We start from the raw sequence: 25,578 nt of genomic DNA, 5'->3' as shown, positions 1-25,578 counted from the left end.
GTTTTTTTTTCAGCTCAAACTGCCCCATTGTTTCCTATGGGGGAATCATGCACGAGCACGTTTTTTAAGCTGGCCGCGTCCGTAAGCAACGCTGGTATTGAGAGTTGCAGTGGCGGTAAATATGCCCTACGCTCCCTTTTTGGAGCCTAACGCTGCCCTTATGAAAACTCTAAATACCAGCGTTGTTTAAAAGGTGCGGTGGAAAAAACCACGAGTAGCTAACGCACCCCTTCTAATGCAAAACTCTAAATCTAGGCGTAAGTGTTTTTGTTTATTTTCTTCGGCATTCCAACCCATTTAATTTCAAGCTGCTCAAGTTACTTATGCAATTAATATGGAAGACTTGTTTTTCTCTTAGAGATAGGCTCTTGCAGCATTTTCTCAGGGTTTTTTAGAAGAAGCAAAATATACAGTACTAATAAGAATAGAAAACATGGATACCATCGGGTTGATTGACACTCCTGCTAGTGGCCAATCTGCAGGGGGCGGCATTGCACAAGCATCTCTTGTGAAATGCTTATGCAATGATAAATCCTGACAACGTATGCTGTTGGCATTTATCAATGTCCGGCGGACATGATCGATACAGCGGATCATGTCCGCTCGTACTTTGATAGATCGGCCCCTATGGGAGAAGTTAGCATTGTCGCAATATCCGAGATCCTGAAGTTAGCTAGCATCGGGTTTCACTCGTGGGCAAACTTTTTACTTTTAACTTGTAATATTTACACTAACTCACGAAAGTAAAAGTTAGGGCGCCACTTTTAATCTAGCCCAATGCAGGGTATGCTGAGGCCCTGCACTCAAGTATAGGGCACTATCTGATATTACAAGGGAATGGTAAAATATCTTAACCAGAGAATGCTAGTGCGGCCTACATTTTTTTAATGGATAGCGCAGCCACTATATATATCTGTTTATAGATTTATCTATGTTTCTATATTTAAAAAAAATCGTGAAGAACTCCACTATTTTTAAAAAAAAAAAAATTTTGTTTAACGCACTTTCTGCTTAGCGCACCTTGGTCAGCACTCAAGCGAAAGCCAGTCCTTAGTTGTAAAGCATGACCCAAAGAAGTTTTTTAGGTGAGGGACTTAGCGTGACAACGCTATTCGATCTCCAGAGGTTAGCGCACCTGAGCTCTAACAGTTTACTTTCAACTTGTAATATGGAAGTAAAAATAGGATCACTATAGATTGCACTCTAGTGATTTTAGTACACCATCATGCTACCATTTTTATGCTCCACTTGTAATATAGGCTGTTATATTCCAGCATGAGAAGAAAGCAATTCACAACTTTTTTTTATCTTGTGCAATAAATTAATTTGTGGGTAAAAAAGGATTTTAAGATCATTATGGTGATTTATTAAGAGTTTCTGATACTCTATATTACTTTTGATAGGCACTCTAATCTATCTTTACTAATATGCTTTTTTTCACTAGGTTGGTATAACAGACTTTTCATCAATTTCATCCTTAGACGGCACATTTTCTTTTTTGTGCTTCAGTCCTACTTCCCATCGATGCTGATGGTGATGCTGTCTTGGGTTTCTTTCTGGATAGACAGAAGAGCGGTGCCTGCACGTGTATCACTGGGTAAGTCTTCCTGTGCTAAAACTCTAATTATACCTCCATTAAAAAAAAAAATCCTTTATTGAATCTGCAATATGGTTTGTTTTGAATATGCATAAAAAACAGCAAGACATAACTAGGGTTGCTACCTTAAAGGGACAGTAAAGTCCAAATTAAACGTTCATGATTCAGATAGAGCATGTAATTTTAAACAACTCTCCAATTTACTTTTATCATCAAATTTGCTTTGTTCTCTTAGTATTCTTTGTTGAAAGCTAAACCTAGGTAGGCTCATATGCTAATTTCTAAGCCCTTGAAGGCCGCCTCTTATCTCAATGCATTTGACAGGTTTTTTACAGCTAGAGGGCATTAGTTCAGGTGTGCTGTATAGATAAACATTGTGCTCACTCCCGTGGAGTTATTCATGAGTTGGCACTGATTGGCTAAAATGCATGCCTGTCAAAAGAACTGAGCTAATGGGGCAGAGGATTAGATACAAGGTAATAACAGAGGAAAAAATTTATTAATATAACAGTGTTTGTTATGCAAAACTGGTGAATGGGTAATAAAGGGATGATTTCTATCTTTTTAAACAATAACATTTTTGGTGTTTACTATCACTTTAAATTCAGTCCAAACCCGAACACTCTTACGCGGTGCACAGAACAGCAACATTTTTTTTGTATAATAGCACATAACCACAAACTCGCACATAAATATTCATTCACACTCTCATACACAGTCTAACACTCTAACACACACTGATACACATACTCACTCTCACACACATTCTCTCTCTCTCCCACACACAGAACAACACTGATAAACACAAAGACACTTACACACACATACACACTCCCACACAAAGACACGTACACAAGAGATAAATAACTGTAGGCATGTGCAGTATTTTACAAATACACAATGTCACCATTTTGGCTGTGGCTGTTTCCCATCAAACCTGGACCTTTGCATGTCTGGGCCTGACTCAGCTTCAAACCCGGACACACAAATGGAAACCCGAACTGTCCGGGTCATTGCCAGAGAGGTGACAACCCTAGACATCGCCATAGAGTTTGCTGATGCAAATGCTGCACTTTTAAATGTTGTATTTAAAATGTCAAAGCATTTAAAATATTGCAATTAAATAGGAGCAACTGGAATGTCAAGGGTTAGGGTTATGGTTTAAGCTGGGGAAGTAAGGTTTAAAAGTGCCAGATTAAAGTAACATTTAATTTAATGATGGACCAGATTACAAGTGACACGCTAATTTTTTAGATTTCCATGCATATTAAAAGTTTAAAGTAAAAAGTTACTATTAGTTGTTGCTCGTGAGCTAACCAGACCTTGCGCTAGATCAACTATACTAAACCTGAAGGAGTGTTTTAAAATATTTTACATTCCCATAGAACATGTTCTTTTTATTTTTAAATATAATTAATATATATACTATATATGTATAGATCTTTATATATGTGTGTGTGTGTGTGATTTGTTGTGTAATATATATACACACAACTATATATCAATATGAATATATACAGATATATATATAGTAATATTTATTTTAAAATAAAAGTAAAGAACATATGAATTTAAAGTATTTCTATTCATAACACATTACAAATGAATACAAATTATATTGCAGATTTCAAAGTGTTTAACTGGGAAAGGCTCAAAAGTGTATATATGTCTATATATGTATACAGGTCAGGGATAGGCACAGACAAAGGCTGTGGCGGACATTTTACAAAGTACAGACCTTAGTGAAGGACACCAAGGTGCATTTTAAATTAAAAACATTATTTTATAGTGCTTGGTGTTATTATACTGATGCAGATACCACTGATCCTATAACCAGCTCTGGCTATACCCATGTGCCAGTGTCACTACTGTGTCATTATATAGTGCTGGGTGTTATTATAAGATGCAGATACCACTGATCCTATAACCAGCCCTCCTCTGGCTATACCCATGTGCCAGTGTCACTACTGTGTCATTATATAGTGCTGGGTGTTATTATACTGATGCAGATACCACTGATCCTATAACCAGCCCTCCTCTGGCTATACCCATGTGCTAGTGTCACTACTGTGTCATTATATAGCGCTGGGTGTTATTATACTGATGCAGATACCACTGATCCTATAACCAGCCCTCCTCTGGCTATACGCATGTGCCAGTGTCACTACTGTGTCATTATATAGCGCTGGGTGTTATTATACTGATGCAGATACCACTGATCCTATAACCAGCCCTCCTCTGGCTATACGCATGTGCCAGTGTCACTACTGTGTCATTATATAGTGCTGGGTGTTATTATAAGATGCAGATACCACTGATCCTATAACCAGCCCTCCTCTGGCTATACGCATGTGCCAGTGTCACTACTGTGTCATTATATAGTGCTGGGTGTTATTATACTGATGCAGATACCGCTGATCCTATAACCAGCCCTCCTCTAGCTATACCCATGTGCCAGTGTCACTACTGTGTCATTATATAGTGCTGGGTGTTATTATAAGATGCAGATACCACTGATCCTATAACCAGCCCTCCTCTGGCTATACCCATGTGCCAGTGTCACTACTGTGTCATTATATAGAGCTGGGTGTTATTATACTGATGCAGATACCGCTGATCCTGTAACCAACCCTCCTCTGGCTATACCCATGTGCCAGTGTCACTACTGTGTCATTATATAGTGCTGGGTGTTATTATACTGATGCAGATACCACTGATCCTATAACCAGCTCTGGCTATACCCATGTGCCAGTGTCACTACTATGTCATTATATAGAGCTGGGTGTTATTATACTGATGCAGATACCACTGACCCTATAACCAGCCCTTCTCTAGCTATACCCATGAGCCAGTGTCACTACTGTGTCATTATATAGTGCTGGGTGTTATTATAAGATGCAGATACCACTGATCCTATAACCAGCCCTCCTCTGGCTATACCCATGTGCCAGTGTCACTACTGTGTCATTATATAGAGCTGGGTGTTATTATACTGATGCAGATACCACTGATCCTATAACCAGCCCTCCTCTGGCTATACGCATGTGCCAGTGTCACTACTGTGTCATTATATAGCGCTGGGTGTTATTATACTGATGCAGATACCACTGATCCTATAACCAGCCCTCCTCTGGCTATACGCATGTGCCAGTGTCACTACTGTGTCATTATATAGCGCTGGGTGTTATTATACTGATGCAGATACCACTGATCCTATAACCAGCCCTCCTCTGGCTATACGCATGTGCCAGTGTCACTACTGTGTCATTATATAGTGCTGGGTGTTATTATAAGATGCAGATACCACTGATCCTATAACCAGCCCTCCTCTGGCTATACGCATGTGCCAGTGTCACTACTGTGTCATTATATAGTGCTGGGTGTTATTATACTGATGCAGATACCGCTGATCCTATAACCAGCCCTCCTCTGGCTATACGCATGTGCCAGTGTCACTACTGTGTCATTATATAGTGCTGGGTGTTATTATAAGATGCAGATACCACTGATCCTATAACCAGCCCTCCTCTGGCTATACCCATGTGCCAGTGTCACTACTGTGTCATTATATAGTGCTGGGTGTTATTATACTGATGCAGATACCACTGATCCTATAACCAGCCCTCCTCTGGCTATACCCATGTGCTAGTGTCACTACTGTGTCATTATATAGCGCTGGGTGTTATTATACTGATGCAGATACCACTGATCCTATAACCAGCCCTCCTCTGGCTATACGCATGTGCCAGTGTCACTACTGTGTCATTATATAGCGCTGGGTGTTATTATACTGATGCAGATACCACTGATCCTATAACCAGCCCTCCTCTGGCTATACGCATGTGCCAGTGTCACTACTGTGTCATTATATAGTGCTGGGTGTTATTATAAGATGCAGATACCACTGATCCTATAACCAGCCCTCCTCTGGCTATACGCATGTGCCAGTGTCACTACTGTGTCATTATATAGTGCTGGGTGTTATTATACTGATGCAGATACCGCTGATCCTATAACCAGCCCTCCTCTAGCTATACCCATGTGCCAGTGTCACTACTGTGTCATTATATAGTGCTGGGTGTTATTATAAGATGCAGATACCACTGATCCTATAACCAGCCCTCCTCTGGCTATACCCATGTGCCAGTGTCACTACTGTGTCATTATATAGAGCTGGGTGTTATTATACTGATGCAGATACCGCTGATCCTGTAACCAACCCTCCTCTGGCTATACCCATGTGCCAGTGTCACTACTGTGTCATTATATAGTGCTGGGTGTTATTATACTGATGCAGATACCACTGATCCTATAACCAGCTCTGGCTATACCCATGTGCCAGTGTCACTACTATGTCATTATATAGAGCTGGGTGTTATTATACTGATGCAGATACCACTGACCCTATAACCAGCCCTTCTCTAGCTATACCCATGAGCCAGTGTCACTACTGTGTCATTATATAGTGCTGGGTGTTATTATAAGATGCAGATACCACTGATCCTATAACCAGCCCTCCTCTGGCTATACCCATGTGCCAGTGTCACTACTGTGTCATTATATAGAGCTGGGTGTTATTATACTGATGCAGATACCACTGATCCTATAACCAGCCCTCCTCTGGCTATACGCATGTGCCAGTGTCACTACTGTGTCATTATATAGCGCTGGGTGTTATTATACTGATGCAGATACCACTGATCCTATAACCAGCCCTCCTCTGGCTATACGCATGTGCCAGTGTCACTACTGTGTCATTATATAGCGCTGGGTGTTATTATACTGATGCAGATACCACTGATCCTATAACCAGCCCTCCTCTGGCTATACGCATGTGCCAGTGTCACTACTGTGTCATTATATAGTGCTGGGTGTTATTATAAGATGCAGATACCACTGATCCTATAACCAGCCCTCCTCTGGCTATACGCATGTGCCAGTGTCACTACTGTGTCATTATATAGTGCTGGGTGTTATTATACTGATGCAGATACCGCTGATCCTATAACCAGCCCTCCTCTGGCTATACGCATGTGCCAGTGTCACTACTGTGTCATTATATAGCGCTGGGTGTTATTATACTGATGCAGATACCACTGACCCTATAACCAGCCCTTCTCTAGCTATACCCATGTGCCAGTGTCACTACTGTGTCATTATATAGTGCTGGGTGTTATTATAAGATGCAGATACCACTGATCCTATAACCAGCCCTCCTCTGGCTATACCCATGTGCCAGTGTCACTACTGTGTCATTATATAGAGCTGGGTGTTATTATACTGATGCAGATACCGCTGATCCTGTAACCAACCCTCCTCTGGCTATACCCATGTGCCAGTGTCACTACTGTGTCATTATATAGTGCTGGGTGTTATTATACTGATGCAGATACCACTGATCCTATAACCAGCTCTGGCTATACCCATGTGCCAGTGTCACTACTGTGTCATTATATAGCGCTGGGTGTTATTATACTGATGCAGATACCACTGATCCTATAACCATCCCTTGTCTGGCTATACCCATGTGCCAGTGTCACTACTGTGTCATTATATAGCGCTGGGTGTTATTATACTGATGCAGATACCATTGACCCTATAACCATCCCTTGTCTGGCTATACGCATGTGCCAGTGTCACTACTGTGTCATTATATAGCGCTGGGTGTTATTATACTGATGCAGATACCACTGACCCTATAACCAACCCTTGTCTGGCTATACCCATGTGCCAGTGTCACTACTGTGTCATTATATAGCGCTGGGTGTTATTATACTGATGCAGATACCACTGACCCTATAACCAGCCCTCCTCTGGCTATACCCATGTGCCAGTGTCACTACTGTGTCTTTGTATATAGCTGGGTGTTACTATACAGATGCAGATACACATCCAGTATTTCACTCAGGCTTTAGTTATTCCATAACTTATCACCCAATATCGCTAGCAGTCTCTTGACAAGCCACTAACTTTATTCACACTACATATTTTTTTTTATTCCTATTATTCAATCAAAACATATACTAAGGTTATGGCGGACACTGCAAGGGCTAGTCATGGGCACCAGTGTCCGTGTACGGACACCTTGCCTATCCCTGATACAGGTATATGTGTGCACATACACATTTATACATATAAAAACACATAAATACACATGTATACACATATACAGATATATTTTAACCCCTTAAGGACTGGGCATTTCAGACAAAAACTTCCCCCAAAGACCAGAGTATTTTTGCCATCACTACATTTAAACAGAAATAGGGCCCTTTTTTATACCTATCAAAACTATATATATATATTTTTAGTAGACAACCCAAAGTATTGATCTAGGCCCATTTTGGTATATTTCATGCCACCATTTTCCCGCCAAATGCGGTCAAATAAAAATTTTTTTTAACTTTTTCACAATTTTAGGTTTCTCACTGAAATTATTTACAAACAGCTTGTGCAATCATGACACAAATGGTCGTAAATGCTTTTCTAGGATCCTCTTTGTTCAGAAATAGCAGACATATATGGCTTTGGCATTGCTTTTTGGTAATTAGAAGGCCGCTAAATGCCGCTGCGCACCACACTTGCATTATGCCCAGCAGTGAAGGGGTTAAATAGGTAGCTTGTAGGGTTAATTTTAGCTTTAGTGTGGAGATCAGCATCCCACCTTACACATCCCACCCCCTGATCCCTCCCTGACCCCGCTCAAACAGCTCTCTTCTCTCCCCTACCCCCCAAAGGTCACCTACATCTTAAGTACTGGCAGAAATTCTGCCAATATAAAAATAAGTTTTTATTTTTTTTAATATATTTTCTGTAGGGTAGTATCCCCCCTTACCTCCCAACCTTCAGGATCCCCCCCCCAAACAGCTCTCTAACCCTCCCCCTCTATCTATTTGCTGCCATCTTAGATACTGGAAGCTGTCTGCCAGTACACAGTTTGCTGCAAATTAGGCAAAAAATGTTTTAAAAATGTAAAATAGCCATTTTTTCTGTAGTGTAGCTGCCCCCCTCAATACCCTACCCCCCTCCCAGATCCCTTTCCCTCAACGGATCCCACATAGGATCCCCCTCATTGCCCCTCCTCCCTCCTTCCCACTCACTGATGGCTTGTTTTTTCGGAGGGGTTTTCAATGCCTGTAGCGTGGCGTAGTGGTTCCACCTGCTCCCGCCCCCTCCAGTGATGGGCCACCCACCCACCAACGAACGGCCCTCTCTGCATCGGTAACTCTGCAACTCTATTTCTGCAGTGCCCCACTCCTGGGGCATGCAGAAATAGTGCAATCTCGCTATTTGTAGCAAGATCGTGGCAGAGAGAAGCCCAGGCCTGCAGCGTTGCTGGTCCTTAAGGGCATAGCGACCAACCTCATACAGGGTACCGCGCTGGTTGTTAAGGGGTTAATATGTTTTGAGAATTTTTTTTTACCCTATACGCCTATGCTGGCGGCATTTATCGATGTCCGCTGCACTTTGATAAATCGGCCCCATGTTCTCAATTAGTCACACCAAGGAAGACAAACTAAATACACTGAACTTAGATGATTCTTTTTAAGGGATATTTTTCTAGAATGCAAATTTCGTTAACAATTACACATTTACATGCTTTTATTTTCATGCAGATCTTTTTCAATACAGTATGTATATGCTAAACTACTTTATGCATATATACAAAATATGACATACATTTTCAGGGCTGGATTGGGACCAAAAACAGGCCTGGGCATTTTAACCCCTTAATGACAACTGATGTACCAGGTACGTTCTGCAAAAACTGTCAGTTAGTGACAATGGACGTACCTGGTCCGTCAGTTGTCTAAGAGAGTGCTGGAAGCGATCGTAATCGCTTCCAGCAGCTCTCAGGGTATTGCAGTGATGCCTCAATATTGAGGCATCCTGCAATAACCTTTAAAAATCATCCGATGCAGAGAGAGCCACTCTGTGGGCAGCTACACTACAGGGGGGGGGGGGCAGCTACACTACAGAAAAAGCTGTAAATAAAAAAAAACACACAAAAAAATTAAATTTTGGGGGGAAACTAGGTACTGGCAGACAGCTGCCAGTACCCAAGATGGTGGCAAATTGGTAGGTGGGGAGGGTTAGAGAGCTGTTTGGGGGATCATGGAGGTTGGGGGCTAAGGCAGGGGTCCATCACAGCTGAATAATTAAAAAAACAAAAAACAAAAAAAAACACCTTTCATTTTTGTACTGGCAGACTTTCTGCCAGTACTTAAGATGGCGGGGACAATTTGTGAAAAAGTGAACAATTTTTTTATTTGCTCGCATTTGGCAGTGAAATGGTGGCATGAAATATACCAAAATGGGCATAGATCAATACTTTGGGTTGTCTACTACACTACACTAAAGCTAAAATTAACCCTTCAAGGTCCCTACAAGCTCCCTAATTAACCCCTTCACTGCTGGGCATAATACATGTGTGGTGCACAGCGGCATTTAGTGGCCTTCTAATTACCAAAAAGCAATACCAAAGCCATATATATCTGCTATTTCTGAACAAAGGGGATCCCAGAGAAGCATTTACAAAGTTTGTGAAAAGTGAACGATTTTTTTATTTGCTCGCATTTGGCAGTGAAATGGTGGCATGAAATATACCAAAATGGGCATGAATCAATACTTTGGGTTGTCTTCTAAAAAAAATATATACATGTGAAGGGATATTCAGAGATTCCGGACAGATATCAATGTTCCAATGTAACTAGTGCTAATTTTGAAAAAAAGTGGTTTGGAAATAGCAAAGTGCTACTTGTACTTATTGCCCTATAACTTGGAAAAAATGCAAAGAACATGTAAACATTGGGTATTTCTAAACTCAGGACAAAATTTAGAAACTATTTAGCATGATTGTTTTTTGGTGGTCGTAGATGTTTAACAGATTTTGGGGGTCAAAGTTAGAAAAAGTGTGTTTTTTTCCATTTTTTCCTCATATTTTATATTTTTTATAGTAAACTATAAGATATGATGAAAATAATGGTATATTTAGAAAGTCCATTTAATGGTGAGAAAAACAGTATATAATATGTGTGGGTACAGTAAATGAGTAAGAGGAAAATTACAGCTAAACACAAGCACCGCAGAAATGTAAAAATAGCCCTTGTCCTTAAGGGTAAGAAAATTGAAATATGGTCCGGTCATTAAGGGGTTAAGGACAGTGGCCCATTACCACCCCCTTTTGTTATTTAACCATACCCCAAAACTGACAATATAGGGCCAGATTACGAGTGGCACACTAACAGTTACGCACGAGCGATATTGGGTTAATTGTGGCTGTTTGCACACGTCGGAAGGCGCAATCGTAATACAAGTTGAAAGTAAATGTGAACATGTGACGCAATCACTATTTATGCTAGATTGATTATTGTGACCTTAGAACTCTGGTTAACTGTTACTCGAGGCAAAAAAGTGCCTGCAAAACACATCAAAAATACATTTAACATTACAGTTACACCAACAATAACACTATCTAATAAAATGATTCAAATAAAATATTGCACAAAAAAGTTATAAGCCTCAGGTTTATTTATTTATTTTTTTTAAAAAGGCAAGCTAAGGGCTTTAACATAGAGATACATACATATACATGTCTAAATATGTATATGTGTGTGTGTATATATATTTCTAAATCGATCCTCCATTTCCGTCAACTGGACATCACACACTTTTTTCCGGATGTGTTGTTCCTCATTACTCTCAGCATCTGAGCCCGTGGGATGGCTTTAATCAATGATCTTGGATGGTAGCTGGACGCATGCAGCAGCTTGTTGCGATCTGTTTCCTTTTTGAAAAGGGTAGTGCCAAGGCACGTATCATCCGTAAAGATCCTGAGATCAAGAAAGTCCACCTCCGTGTAGCTTGCGACTGCCTTCAGCTTCACCTGCCCCCCAACACTGTTTAAGTCCTCAATCCATTTGTGGAACGTCTCCAGGGTGCCACGCCAGACCACGATAATATCATGAATGTATCTTTTGTAGAACATCACTTGACTGTGGTCGTAAACCTTAAAGATCTCTACTTCAACATGCTCCATAAACAGGTTGGCAAAGGCTGGGGCCATATTTGAGCCCATTGCCCTTCCCATCATTTGTAGGTAAAACTTTCAAATTTGAAGTAGTTAAGAGTAAGACACATGGAGAGGAGTTCAATGATAAATCCAGTAGGTGGTCCCACATAAGGATATCTGTCAAGACATCTTGCCACAACTTCTATACCCAACTCGTGTGGGATGATTGTGTACAGACTCGCCACATCTAGGCTGGCTAGTACATCACCCAGTGTATATTGGTCATTTGAGCCAGTAAAGTAATCAGTGCAGAAGAGTCCTGTATATAGGATCTCATATTCAGAACCATTGGTTGGAGTAGGGCATCGATATACATTGCTAATGGTTGGAGTAGCGACCTACGCGCTGAGACAATAGGTCATCCTGGGGTGGGTTTAACTGTTTGTGGATTTTTGGGAGGGTGTATAGTATAGGTCTAATAGGATGTTGGGTGGTCAGCCAATCCTGCAGGGTAGGGTATATCCAGTTGTTCCTCATAGCTTGTTTAATCACTGCGTCAATACGCTATTTATAGGATATAGTTGGATCACAGGGAAGAGCCTTGTATGTATCAGCGTCCGCCAGTTGTTTCTCTATTTCCATTCTATAATCCTTGTAATCTTGGAGAACAATAGAAAATGTTCAGTGGTACTTTCTTTTATCGTGTATAACCCCACGTCTATTGATGTATTAGGATACGTAACAGGTCTGGTAGGCATTTTTAACTGCTGGTGATATATACCCTGATTAGGGTATACTTAGGACATATCTGTCTCTATACCCCGCACAAGATGCTTCCGCTATGTATTGTATAGATGCCACTGTGTACATACACGTATTTTAAGATGTCTTTTATGTATAATTTTATGTTTTCACTTTTTCTGTATCATTGACACTTGGTTTGTTTACCAAAAACTGGTTGCCCTGGCAACAGTATTTGGCGTTTTTTTATACAGGGGGAGGGTCTTATGTAATGGTATAAATGTTTGTTTCACTGTACACTACATTGGTCTGAGGAAGGGGAGTATTCCCCGAAACGTCACTTAATAAATCTGCCTATTATCAAGACCAGAGAGTGCTGTCTCCTACTTGTTATATCTTACTCCTATTCTAGCACCCTGGCATGTGATTAACTGTTTGTGAGAGTGCACCTGTCTCCTGGCGCTTATATATATATATATATATATATATATATAAATGTTTATATGTGTGCACATATGTATTTCTGTCTTTATATGTGTTTACAGACATATACACACAAATAAACACATAAATACATATGTACCAACATATAGTCATATAAGTGCTTTGGAGCAATTTGCAGTTAAGTAGCTGAAAACATGGAAAAACATACGGCTAGATTACAAGTTTTGTCGGTAAAAACTTGCGTTGCTAATGAGCCTTTTTTTCCAGCGCTCACTTTAAACAACGCTGGTATTACAAGTTTTCTGAATGGCTGCGTTAGCCTCAGAAAAGTGAGCGTTGAGCAAATTAAGCGCCACTTCTCACTGTAATACCAGCGTTGCTTACGGTAGCGTTAAGCTGGCTAAAACGTGCTTGTGCACGATCTCCCCATAGGAAACAATGGGGCTGAGAAGGCTGAAAAAAAACCTAACACCTGCAAAAAAGCAGCGTTCAGCTCCTAACGCAGCCCCATTGTTTCCTAGGGGAAAATACTTTCTAAGTCTACACCTAACACCCTAACATGAACCCCGAGTCTAAACACCCCTAACCTTACACTTATTAACCCCTAATCTGCCGCCCCGACATCCTCGCCACCTGCATTATACCTATGAACCCCTAATCTGCTGCCCCTAACATCGCCGACACCTACATTATATTTATTAACCCCTAATCTGCCGCCCCAACGTCGCCGCCACCTACCTACAATTATTAACCCCTAATCTGCCGCCCCTAACGTCGCCGCTACTATATTAAATGTATTAACCCCTAAACCTAAGTCTAACCCTAACACCCCCCTAACTTAAATCTATTTTTAATAAATCTAAATAAAATTACTATAATTAGGGTAGGGCGTAGAAGAAGCGCGCCAGTCTTCAAGAGCGCAAGATAGTCCCGCAGGTGGAAACTGAGAATGTCCTTACCTGCAATGGATGTTGAGGCAGTACATGATGTGCTCACTGTGATGCAAAATAATTTGGAATGCCCTATTTGCCTGGACTTTATGAAAGAGCCTGTGACAACAAGATGTGACCACATATTCTGCAGAAGTCTCCAGGACAGCCCCAGATTCAAACTCCTGACTGAAGGCTTGATGAAAATCATTAATGCATTTGAGCTGGATTCTGGGTATAAATTTCTGCCTAGTCAAGAATGTCCTAAGAGTAAAGAAGTTACATGTAATGAACAGACAGGAAAGCCAAACCAGACTGTAGTTCAAAGTACAGGATACCGAAACAGGAAAAAAAGAACTCTAAGCAATGGAGACTATTCAGCATTACTGGACACCAACACAGCCATTGTCCATATTAGTAGCCAGAACTCTCACAAAAGGCAAAAACAAGAGACCAAGCAAGTCCTCATTAAATTTGTGTCGGACTCCTCTGAGGATGATTTACTCAAGAAAGCTGACAGTTTGGGAAGTCAAGGTGATGGTCAGTCTGAAAAGGGCGAGGGAATTGAAGATACAGCAGGAGATCACAGTGAAATACCTTTTACTGATGAAATGACAACTCTGAAAGCAGATGCTGAGGAAATTGTGGCCTCAGACCTAGCTAAATATGGATTTTCAGAAAGAGACCTTGAAAGCACAAGAAGCAATTTGTGTCTCAGTGGTCTCAGAACTTTGACAGAATCACTTGCAGAAAATAGGACCATAGAATCCAGTGATCATTTAATTTCAGATAATGAGTTATGTGAAAGACAAAATGAACAAGCTGTCACTGTAAAACTTAACACAGGCAGCCCATGTGATAATGAACGTTTATTTATGAAAGAAAGATATACCCCTCAGGATTGTGGTAGTGAGCTGTACTTTGAAGTTTCAAAGAAAAGAATGAAAAGAAGCATTCAACAAGTTAATGAGTGGCTATCTAAAAACAAAGAAGTACTAAACTGTTTTGCAAAAGATGATGATGCCCTGTCAGATGTGTGTTCTTTAGAGCATAAAGATGCATCTGAATACACGTCTTGCACTTCAGATGAGACTGAAATAATGCCTAACCTTGAAGTGGAGCAAAGTAAAGCGGAGATTACAACTAAACCTCCTTTTAATGTTGAGGACAAAATATTTGGCAAAGTCTACAAGAGAGAGAAAAAATCAACACACAATATTTCATTAAAACCTATCCCTGATGTTCAAAATGATCTTGTCAAAGAGACTGTAAAAGGAAATGAGATGGAGAAAGTAAATAATTTAAAGCTAAAAAGGAAAGCAGTCAAAGGTCTTCAGCCTGAAGACTTTATCAAGAGGGTAGATGAAACGGAAGTCAATACGTTTGTTAATGGTACAAGTTTTTTGATCATGGATAACATTCAGTCAGAAGAGACTAATGATTGTCAAGCAGGTAAGATGGTGGTCAAGGATTTGGAGATGGCAGATTCTAGCAAAATAGGTAAAGAAACTGGAAACCAAACATCAAAATCCTCATCTAACACAAATGACTCCAAAACAAAGAGAGGGAAGAATTGTCAACAGAAAAGCAAATTGGGCAAAAAACTTTCTACTTGTTCATCTTTATCTCTTACATTAGCTGATGTAGAGGGAAGTGGTTCTTTCAATGAAACAGAACTTCACATTGAAAGCTTCCCAAGCAGTGAAGAGACAAAAAAAGAGATTATGGCACATCACTGTCAGATGACAGAACACTGTCAGATGACAAGCACGGCTATTGGTTTAGAGGTGGAAATGTCACCTCATTGAGAGAAGAGTGTTGTGCCATGGGTGGCCGGAGGTTCTAACTTTGGCAAGCTGCCGTTGCAGTCTGTCGATATTTTCTAAAAAAGGGTGCGAGCCCTCGAAGTGCCGGCGAATGGCGATGTGTCTCCAATAGGATATAATGGGGAGCGCTACGTCAGCTAAAAATAGTCAACAACGACACTTCCTTGGGGGGGGGGGGCATATTTGAAGTGCAGACAGTGCGCTCACTGAAACCAAACACGGTTTCTGTGTCAAAACATTAGAAATATTGCCGGTATGAGATAACTCTAACTACACCTACGCTAACTGCCACACACTGGAAAGTCTCACCGCTGAAAAGGTGGAAAGACAAACATGGCTGAGACCCTACTTGTAACCTGTACTTTAGAGAATGGAATATATTGCACTGCTGGTGATGTATCCCAATAAAAGTACAAATTTACTCACCTGGAATGCCCGGCAAACTCCCACAGAATGCCTACACCTACGTCATACCTCAGCTATACTCCCCCTGGAACGCCCAGCTAACTCCCTAATACCACCTACACCTATGTCATGTCTTAGCTACACTCCCCTGAAATGTCCAGCTAACTCCCACAGAAAGCCTACACCTATGTCATACTTCAGCTATACTCCCTAATACCACCTACATCTATGTCATGCCTTCCCTATACTCCCCCCTGGAATGCCCGGCTAATGCCTACAGCTACACTTATGTAATGTCTGCAATCTACCTAACTAATAAAGCATACAAAAAAAACTATTATAACTATAGGAGCTCTGTTGCTACATTTATATACAATGTTAATACGCTATGAATTGTCATGTATAATGCATATTATTTTAACTATAATATCTAATTTAAAATGTAGTTATTTTTTGATTGTTCATTTTATTATTTTAAGCATAAATATATCATTTAAATTATATATACATGACAATGCATATTATTTTAACATAGGATAAACATTCAATACTAAAATAAACTATTAACCCCCCTTTTAAACCCCCTAAGTTACAAAAAATAACAAACACTAATGGCCAGATTACAAGTAGAGCGCTAAATTACCATGCACCCGCAAACGGGCAAATTTGCCCTTTTGCGGGCGAGCTCACGGTAGCAATTAGCTCACAGTAGCAATTAGCGGTCAGAAAATTAACCAGAGATCCAATCTCATTATAGAGGGCATTATAGTTTTTTATTACGTTTTTGGGGTCTAAAGTTGACAGGAGTGGGGTGTGAGAAAAAAACAGCACTGAAAAGTGCCTTTACATTGCGGTCTATGGAAACTGTGTGTTCCCAGTAACCATATATATATATATGTATAACTATATACATATATATTTATGTGTTAAGATGTGTAAATACACATAATAACACGTAAATATATATGTATATAAGCATACATACATACAAATGCTGCAATCACTGCGCGACTTACCCCCTTTGCTGTGCTTAGGTTCTGATGCCGTCAGAGACGAGGCTCCCATTGGAGTCTATGAAAGCGCGCTCTCATGACAGCAATGCTTCCTTGCTGACAACTTGTAATACCAGCGCACATTAGCGTGTGCTGGTATTACACAATTATTACACAGGGGAGCGCAAATATTGCTTTTATGAAAGCAATATTTAGCGCTCGACTGCCGGAGTCAACTTGGCGAGTACAAACCTTGGGGTTTAGATTTAGGATCTTTTTTTTTTTTTTTTTAGTTTATTTATTTATCTCCTAAAAGAGGTGTTCTACTTTTGGACAATGCCCTATCAAATGCCCTTTTCACTGCAATCTTTTTGTAGGATAGGGATTTTTTTGGGGCAGCAAAAGAGCTGTGAGCACTGCCCTACCAAATGTCCTTCTAAGGGCAATGCCTAAATGGGATAATGCCCTTTTTAGGATCGTGATTTTAGTTTAGTTTTTTTTTTTAGATTAGGATTTTTTTGAGGGGGGGGGTATTTTTATTGTAGAGTGGGGTTGTAGTATGTTTTTGAAAAAGAGCTCTAACACTTTTAGTGCAATGCCCTACAAAAAGCCATTCTAAGGGCTATTCTTATAGTAACTGTTAGTGTTAGTTTAGGTTTGTTTTTTTATTTTGGGGTGTTTTTTTTTTTTTTTTAAATGGGGCCTTAGTTTTAGTATAGGCATAACTGTGGATTTTTTATTTTTGGTAGCATTGTTTTTTGTTTTCTGTAATGTATGTTTTTTTTGTTTGTAAATTTAGTGTTTGTTATTTTTGGTAACTTAGGGGGTTTTAGCTTAGAGGTGGGGAGGGTTAGGTTTTGGGTAGTGTAGGGATAGTTTGCGTTGGGGGGTTGTGGGGGTATATGGGGTTAATAGGTTAGGGGATATTGGCATTATAGGTGTTAATAGGTTAGGACGTTTAGTGCGATGGGCTATTGGCGGTATAGGGGTTAATAGGTTAGGAAGTTTATTGCTTTATGGAAAACAGACCAGCGATCCTCAGCTCAGTTTTCATTCAGAACATGTCCCCATACATACAGTATATAAGTGCACTGGATACCTTTGCAGTCAAGTAGATGAAAACATGTAAAATCATATTTATGCAATATTCATATTTAATTAAGTGTTATACTGTGTATGTACTGTAAATATTTCACATACCAGTGTTCTGCACGTATCAGAATATGTTTTAAGTGCTTATAAATACATATTCATATAGGAATATATAATACATATATAGGAATAGATATAAATTGTACCAGAATACCATCAGGTATATGTATATAAATATGTATTTATGAATAAATAGAACATATTCTGCTATTTGAAGAACATTGGAATGTAAAACATTAATTTTTTTCATGTTGGGTTAGCGTGCCAGTAGGGTTTTTTTCCCACTTTTTTTGCTCCATTTACTTCAATGGGGAATACGTTATATATTCTGTATATAGTCTTTGTGTTATATGAATCTTCATCTTATTCATTTTCTTTTTCAATATGTATTGTGTATATTAGAACCAAACTTCATTTGACTGTTATGACCATGTACTGCACTAGTAAATATGCATTGACTTAAAAAGTAAAAAATTATATAGCATGCTAAGGAAGAAAGAGATATCAAAGATTAATACACATTTCTTGAGATAATTATTTAGATATCTGATATTTGAGAATACAAATTTCATAATAAATTCAACATTTTATACCAGTACTTCTATTACTGAATATTTTTATATATATATATATATATATATATATATATATATATATATATATACACACACACACACACATATATATATATATACACACACACATATATATATATAGACAAAGATAGCGCACTCCCACTCGCCAACAAATATTCCAGACCAGGGTGCATAAGTAAATAATCAATATAGTCCAATAATATGCACTCCCTGGATTTAAGCACAGCACACTTTATTCAGTAGTGACGTTTCGGGGCATTCACCCCTTCCTCAGAACTTACTTATTATTTAGCCGTTTTGTTTATTGTTTCATTCTTTCAGACCTTCTGGGGTAGAATTGTGCTATATAAATAATATAACTATTAAAATATAAAAGGACAATAAAAGTCAACTGTAAACACAAGACATCTTGTAATCTACATTATTAGAAACACATACATTCAAATTACAATTATCTCTTCAAGGAAGGTAATTACTGTATATCTGTGCTTCATTTCATTGGCAGGTATTACCACCGTGCTGACAATGTCAACAATTATTACAGGAGTGAGTGCCTCAATGCCCCAGGTGTCTTACATTAAAGCTGTGGATGTGTATTTGTGGGTCAGCTTTCTATTTGTCTTCCTATCTGTCATTGAATACGCAGCTGTAAATTATTTAACAACTGTTGAAGAGAGGAAGCAGCTTAAAAGGAGAGGGAAGGTAAATGTCATTTATGTCTTTCTTATGCTCCTTTACTAATAGTAATAAATAGTTATATATTATAAGGCTTGCCCTGTCATTTAACATTGTACAGGGCTGCAGATAACACCCACATCTGTCTCTCTGCAGCAGATCGAACCTCTTTCTTGCTCACTTCTGTCACTTGTTCTATTCATTATGTCATCCTTGTAGTCTTTTTATCTAATGGTCAACATGTCTAAAACTGAGCCTCTCCGCTTCTCATATTATCCCTACTTCTCAAATCTTTATCACTGTTCATAACCCTTTCATCATATCAACTACTCATACTTGCTGCCTCAAGGATCAAATATTATTTAGAACATTCATTTGCTCCTCCGATTTGTTCCTAATTTCTGCTTTTTCCACCTAAAAATATCTTTAAAACTCAACACTTTCTCACAGAAGAAAAGTGATGCTCACTCATCATATTGACTACTGTAACTCCATACTATTTCTACTCCCTTGCTAGAGTCTGTACCATCTGAAATCATGAAAGCCTATTTTAGACTCATATTCCTTACACAGTACTAATTGATTAAGGAAAAGTATGCTCACATAGGACATCAGATCAGAACCCTGAACCTGCTTACCCCCCCAACTCCTCAGATCAGAACCCCAACTGCTTGCCAAGAGTGGACCTTAAATAAGATCCCATTGACTGAAGCCCATATCAAACGTCAGATCATACCCACAATTCCTCAGTCATATGCCCACTTCATATCTAAGTTAAATACCAGATTTTAGTTAAAGGGACACTGAACCCAAATTTTTTTCTTTCATGATTCAGATAGAGCATGAAATTTTAAGCAACTTTCTAATTTACTCCTATTATCAAATTTTCTTCATTCTCTTGGTATCTTTATTTGAAATGCAAGAATGTAAGTTTAGATGCCGGCCCATTTTTGGTGAACAACCTGGGTTGTTCTTGCTGATTGGTGGATAAATTCATCCATCAATAAAAAAGTGCTGTCTGAACTAAAAAAATTAGCTTAGATGCCTTATTTTTCAAATAAAGATAGCAAGAGAACGAAGAAAATTGATAATAGGAGTAAATTAGAAAGTTGCTTAAAATTGCATGCTCTATCTAAATCACGAAAGAAAAAAATTTGGGTTCAGTGTCACTTTAAATCTTTATTTTTATTATATTTTACTGGTGAAACCAGTTAAATACCAGTCACCCGGCAACCCTAAGCAGACTGTTGCAGATCATACCCACAGTTCCTCAGTCATATGCCCTCTTCAGATCTAAATTATATACCAGATTTTAGTTAAAGCTTTATTTGTATTATATTTTACTGGTGAAACCAGTTAAATACCAGGCATTCGACAACCCTAAACGGACTGTTGCTCATCTCTCTGCTGGTGCTTCAATTGTCTTATTTTATTTAAAATGAAGGGCTTTGTTAGTATAGATGAGGAGGAACTTTGAGTTAAGTGGACTATGTTTGGCCTCCTTTATTCCTGTTTGGGCACAGTCAATGTCATGTACAAATTACACAGCTAACATCATGCCAGAGGGTATTGTTTTGCCATTAGTGGTTACAAGAGATTCCGCTTTTGCTGAAAAAAATATCAGACATAGCTATTTGCAGAATTTATGTAACATTAGCCAGAAACTAGTACTATTACTACTGATTTATAATGCTCTGTCTTTCAAAATATTTAAAAAGCAAGCAGTAAGTGTGTTAAATAACTCCAATTCTTAACGCTTCTAATTTTAAAGTTGTAGTCTAATGTGCGCTACATCTTTCATTGAGTTCTGGGCAAAACTGTTTCAAGTAAATTTAGGCTTAAAACACTTCACATATAATACATACACACACACACACCTTTGACCCCTTCTTATTCCTATCCCTTGTAATATACCATATCCCTTTAATTCTGCCACAAAACCTTTTTCTTATTATTAAAAGATTATTTCCCAAGTGCTAAGTCTAAATATATCTTGGATGTTTTGGTTTCATAGCATTTTCTTTTTTTTTGTAATGCAAACCAACAAGCAATGATTGTTTACTTCAGGTCTCAAAAAGCACTCAATTTTAAAGCAGTATTTTGGAATACGCATGTGCGCAACACTGAACTACTTGTAATACGAGCACAATGCGCTCATTAATACCGATCTGCTCTCTTCATTAAAAAAGTTTTGACTGTGTTAAGATACTTTGGTTAAAATGTTAACCATCCAGATTGTGTGTTATTGTTTTTTTTTGTTTTTAAATAATTTTTTATTGAGATATTTATCCATTACATATGAAAGAAAAACACATGGTCAACAACAGATAATAAAAAAAAAAGAAGATAAAACAGTACACGTATTATACATGGTGAGCCTGTACATAAAAGTAGAGATCCATACGACTGTTCATGCTAGAGTATATTACATAACTTAAATTTATCCTAGGCATTTATACTTAGTCCGTTGTCAGCTTTCTTAGCGCCTCAGCCAGATCAACATGTATGAACACAAAAAGTAAATATTACATGGCTAAATGAATCACATGACTTAACATGAATCTTTTCGGCGTAATAACAACTTTGTGGAACTACTCATAAGAGCTAACTCAAAGGCTTCACAATCAAGTTCACTGTAACTTTTATAATTCTTCTGCATATAATTTGTACATTAATCTCTATGACCATATTTAGATATCTCTTTTTGGTGTAAATGAATAACAAGATTTAGTGGTAGCTACTGAGGTGGCCACTTGTGGACCAAGGAATCTCTTAAAACCATATCCAATGGTAGCTACATGTAAACCACTCTTGGGCTTCATAGTATAGTTTATGAATTGAGCGTAAAATTATGTTTATATTGCGGCTGCTTTTGTGAAGAATATACCGAATAAAATTCAAAAACATTTGGCAACCAGTACTATGATAGAGAGGGGGGAGGGGTAATGCAGCGGGCAAGAGCCGCTCTAAATGGAGTGGGGAAAGGGAAGGGGGTGGGGGGGGGCGGGCCTGACAGACCAATATAGTAGCGCAGTACAATGAGTGATTATAGATCATGTTATACGTATATGTGGGTGATTTCAGGAGAGGATAGTCCTCTTTCCCCATGGTTGTGAGAGAAGCTTATACAGGGTATTAACCATATTAAAATTAATACAGGTCTGCTAATATAAATAAGTCTGATTATAGAGGCACCCAGTTTATACAGGATATATATAAGAGCAATAGGTTCTAGCTGGGTGGTCCTGGGTGACAAGTCTCTAGAGGAGCTGAGTTTCCTGGTAGATAAAAGGTTAGGTAACATAAAAACTATCCCCAAACCACATAGGTACTTATAGACAGTCTGAAGCTGTACATTCCAGGACTAGTATGGCAGACTGTAGGTCATCGTTAGCATATGTGTTATAGAGCGATATAAGTGCACAAAACGTTTAAAGTAACAATAGGATCTAATCCCTATGTGAGAGACCCGGACCTTATAGCTGATGCATCAGGCATGATAGTTGAAATATCTAAGAAGAGGCTGGTATCAGTTAAAAGAAAAAGAAAAAAAAAAGAAAAAGAAACTCCCATTAACCTATGCCCTGGGTAAACACTGCTTGAAGTTTAAAATAGTGCTGCCTTTGAAAGAAATCTCCCCTAAATTGTAGTATACATATACAGCGGATATTAGATGTAGTAAAAATGTAGAGAAAGAATCCTTACACATACCTGAAGTAGAGAGATAGATGCAATGAGGTGCTGCACTATTCTTGCTTGAAATTAACAAGCTAGTAACCATAGTGTTAGTTAGGTAAAACTCGCCATAAATCATGTCATAGGACTTGAATGTGTGCCATTTGTAACAAATGCGTGCATATATGAGACAAACTCTTTAACAGCACAGGATCAAGGTACGTATGCTAGTATATACTGCTTGTTAGCTACCCAGACTAAACCTATTATAACCCAAGGCTTTAGCAACATCGTATTGATTAGAACCTAAGTGTAAAGGAAGAGAGTATACAATCTAAACATATTAACTGAAAATGTATAGAACATCAAGCCTCCATGTTATGTGCCTTTTGATAGCGCTCCAGCATACAAGATACAGAGGAACCTCTCCCTCCTGAATCTATAGGTCAAGTTCATTCACTAGCCAATGCCACAGGGTAGCAGAGTTAAAACAAATTTTGTGCCTGCAGTCCATATAAAGTCTCCTGTAGGGAAGCAAAGGGACAATGAGTAGTGATCGTCTTTTGAGGTCTCCTTATTAGCTGTTCTTATATTGCGTCCCAGACTGGTAGAACATAAAGTAGACAGTGAGCCGCGGTTAGGATCCAATGCCAGACTGTAAGCTTTTCTCAATCTGCGTCCCACACTGCCAGCGCATAGTGTAAAGCTGGTCTCCCTATTAAGCTTACCGTCCAGAGAATCTGAGTGAGAGCCAAAGATCCTGGAAGTATACCATATTTTGAATCAGGATTAGGGTTCAGCTCACGAATAGTTTGAGCCTGGTGTCTCTCAGTAATTGGCCGCATCGCCGGAGGGACAGAAATCAGTTCCACAGAGTCTGCCGAACAACCACTATCTGCTCCAGGCTCCGATATATCTCCTGTGCGCCTCTCAGCCAGGTTCCGTGAAGCAGCATCAATGCGGTGCTCATCTAAAAGCGCCAGCTCCACCAAATCTCCCGCTGGAAGCTCTTCTCTCTCTGGCACATCTCGTAATCTGCAAGTGGTTTGTGCAGGTAGGTGTTCAATTTCTCCAGCGGAAGTAGGGCTCCGCTCGTCTCTGAGGATTTTTGTGAGAGAGTTAAACTGACTCTCCATCTTATTAGCCAGAAGTTGTAGTAAGGCTTCCATGGTAGTCTCCATCATGGGGTATAAGTAACTCCACTGTTTGCTAAATAGATGCTTCGCTCACTTGTCACTGAGCTCCACGTGGTCTTTAAAATGGCTGCTCCTTAGCCGTGTGTAGGCAGTGTGTAACCTCCAGTTAGAAAAAGAATGCTCCGAGCAAGAAAAGTCTTGTCTTCTCGACTGAACTCTAAGTTACTGGTCTCCAGATCGTAAATCACAATTTAGTAATAGCTTGGGCAATACTGAGCGGTCTAAATATTAATTATAGATATCATAAGAGCAGAGCTCTTTCAGTGTGCAACCGCTCAGACGCCCGGCTTGCTCCGCCCCCGTGTGTTATTGTTTTTATAAGGCCGAGCACAATATAACACACTTTGCGCTATAGATTGCTCTTCACTTGTAATCTAGTCCATGGCCCAGATTACGAGTTTTGCGTTAGAGGCTGTGCGGTGCTAACGAGCACTTTTCCCCAACCGCACACTTACATGCAGCGCTGGTATTACGAGTTTTCAGAAACCCTTTGTTAAAAGACAAGAAGTGTGCATTGAGCAAAATTTTGCTCATTACCGCACTCCAATACCAGCGCTGCTTTAGTCAGCGGTGAGCTGGTGTAACGTGCTTGTGCACGATTTCCCCATAGGAATCAACGGGGAGAGACGACTGAAAAAAGTCTAACACCTGCAAAAAAGCAGCGTAAAACTCCTTAACGCAGCCCCATTGATTCCTATGGGGAAATAAAATTTATGTTTACACCTAACACCCTAACATGAACCCCCGAGTCTAAACACCCCTAATCTTACACTTATTAACCCCTAATCTGCCGCCCCCAACATCGCCGACACCTGTATTATTCTTATTAACCCCTAATCTGCCACTCCGGACATCGCCGCCACCTACATTATAGTTATGAACCCCTAATCTGCTGCCCCCAACATCGCCGACACCTACATTATATTAATTAACCCCTAATCTGCCGTCCCCAATGTCACCGCCACCTACCTACACATATTAACCCCTAATCTGCAGCCCCCAACGTCGCAGCCACTATAATAAACATATTAACCCCTAAACCGCCACACTCCCTCCTTGCAAACATTAGTTAAATATTATTAACCCCTAATCTGCCGGCCCTAACATCGCCACCACCTGCCTACATTTATTAACCCCTAATCTGCTGCCCCCAATGTCGCCGCCATTATATTAAAGTTATTAACCCCTAAACCTAAGTCTAACCCTAAACCTAACACCCGCTAACTTCAATATAATTTAAATAAATCTAAATAAATATTCCTATCATTAACTAAATTATTCCTATTTAAAACTAAATACTTACCTGTAAAATAAACCCTAAGATAGCTACAATATAAC

At 39.4% G+C, this 25,578-nt stretch overlaps 1 protein-coding gene across 1 annotated transcript in view; it reads left to right on the top strand.

Moving 5' to 3' along the window:
* Window positions 1-25,578, top strand: part of GABRR3 (gamma-aminobutyric acid type A receptor subunit rho3) — a 94,287-nt gene that overhangs the window by 54,159 nt on the left and 14,550 nt on the right. Inside the window, exons 6-7 of the mRNA XM_053704568.1 lie at window positions 1,445-1,597; window positions 19,200-19,396. Coding sequence (XP_053560543.1) covers window positions 1,445-1,597; window positions 19,200-19,396 — 350 coding nt within the window. The remainder of the gene's footprint in view (window positions 1-1,444; window positions 1,598-19,199; window positions 19,397-25,578) is intronic.

This window comes from Bombina bombina, chromosome 3 (assembly GCF_027579735.1).
Source record: "Bombina bombina isolate aBomBom1 chromosome 3, aBomBom1.pri, whole genome shotgun sequence".
Lineage (NCBI taxonomy): Eukaryota > Metazoa > Chordata > Amphibia > Anura > Bombinatoridae > Bombina > Bombina bombina.
Note: the sequence above shows the minus strand (reverse complement) of the source record. Positions and strands in the feature narration are given on the sequence as shown.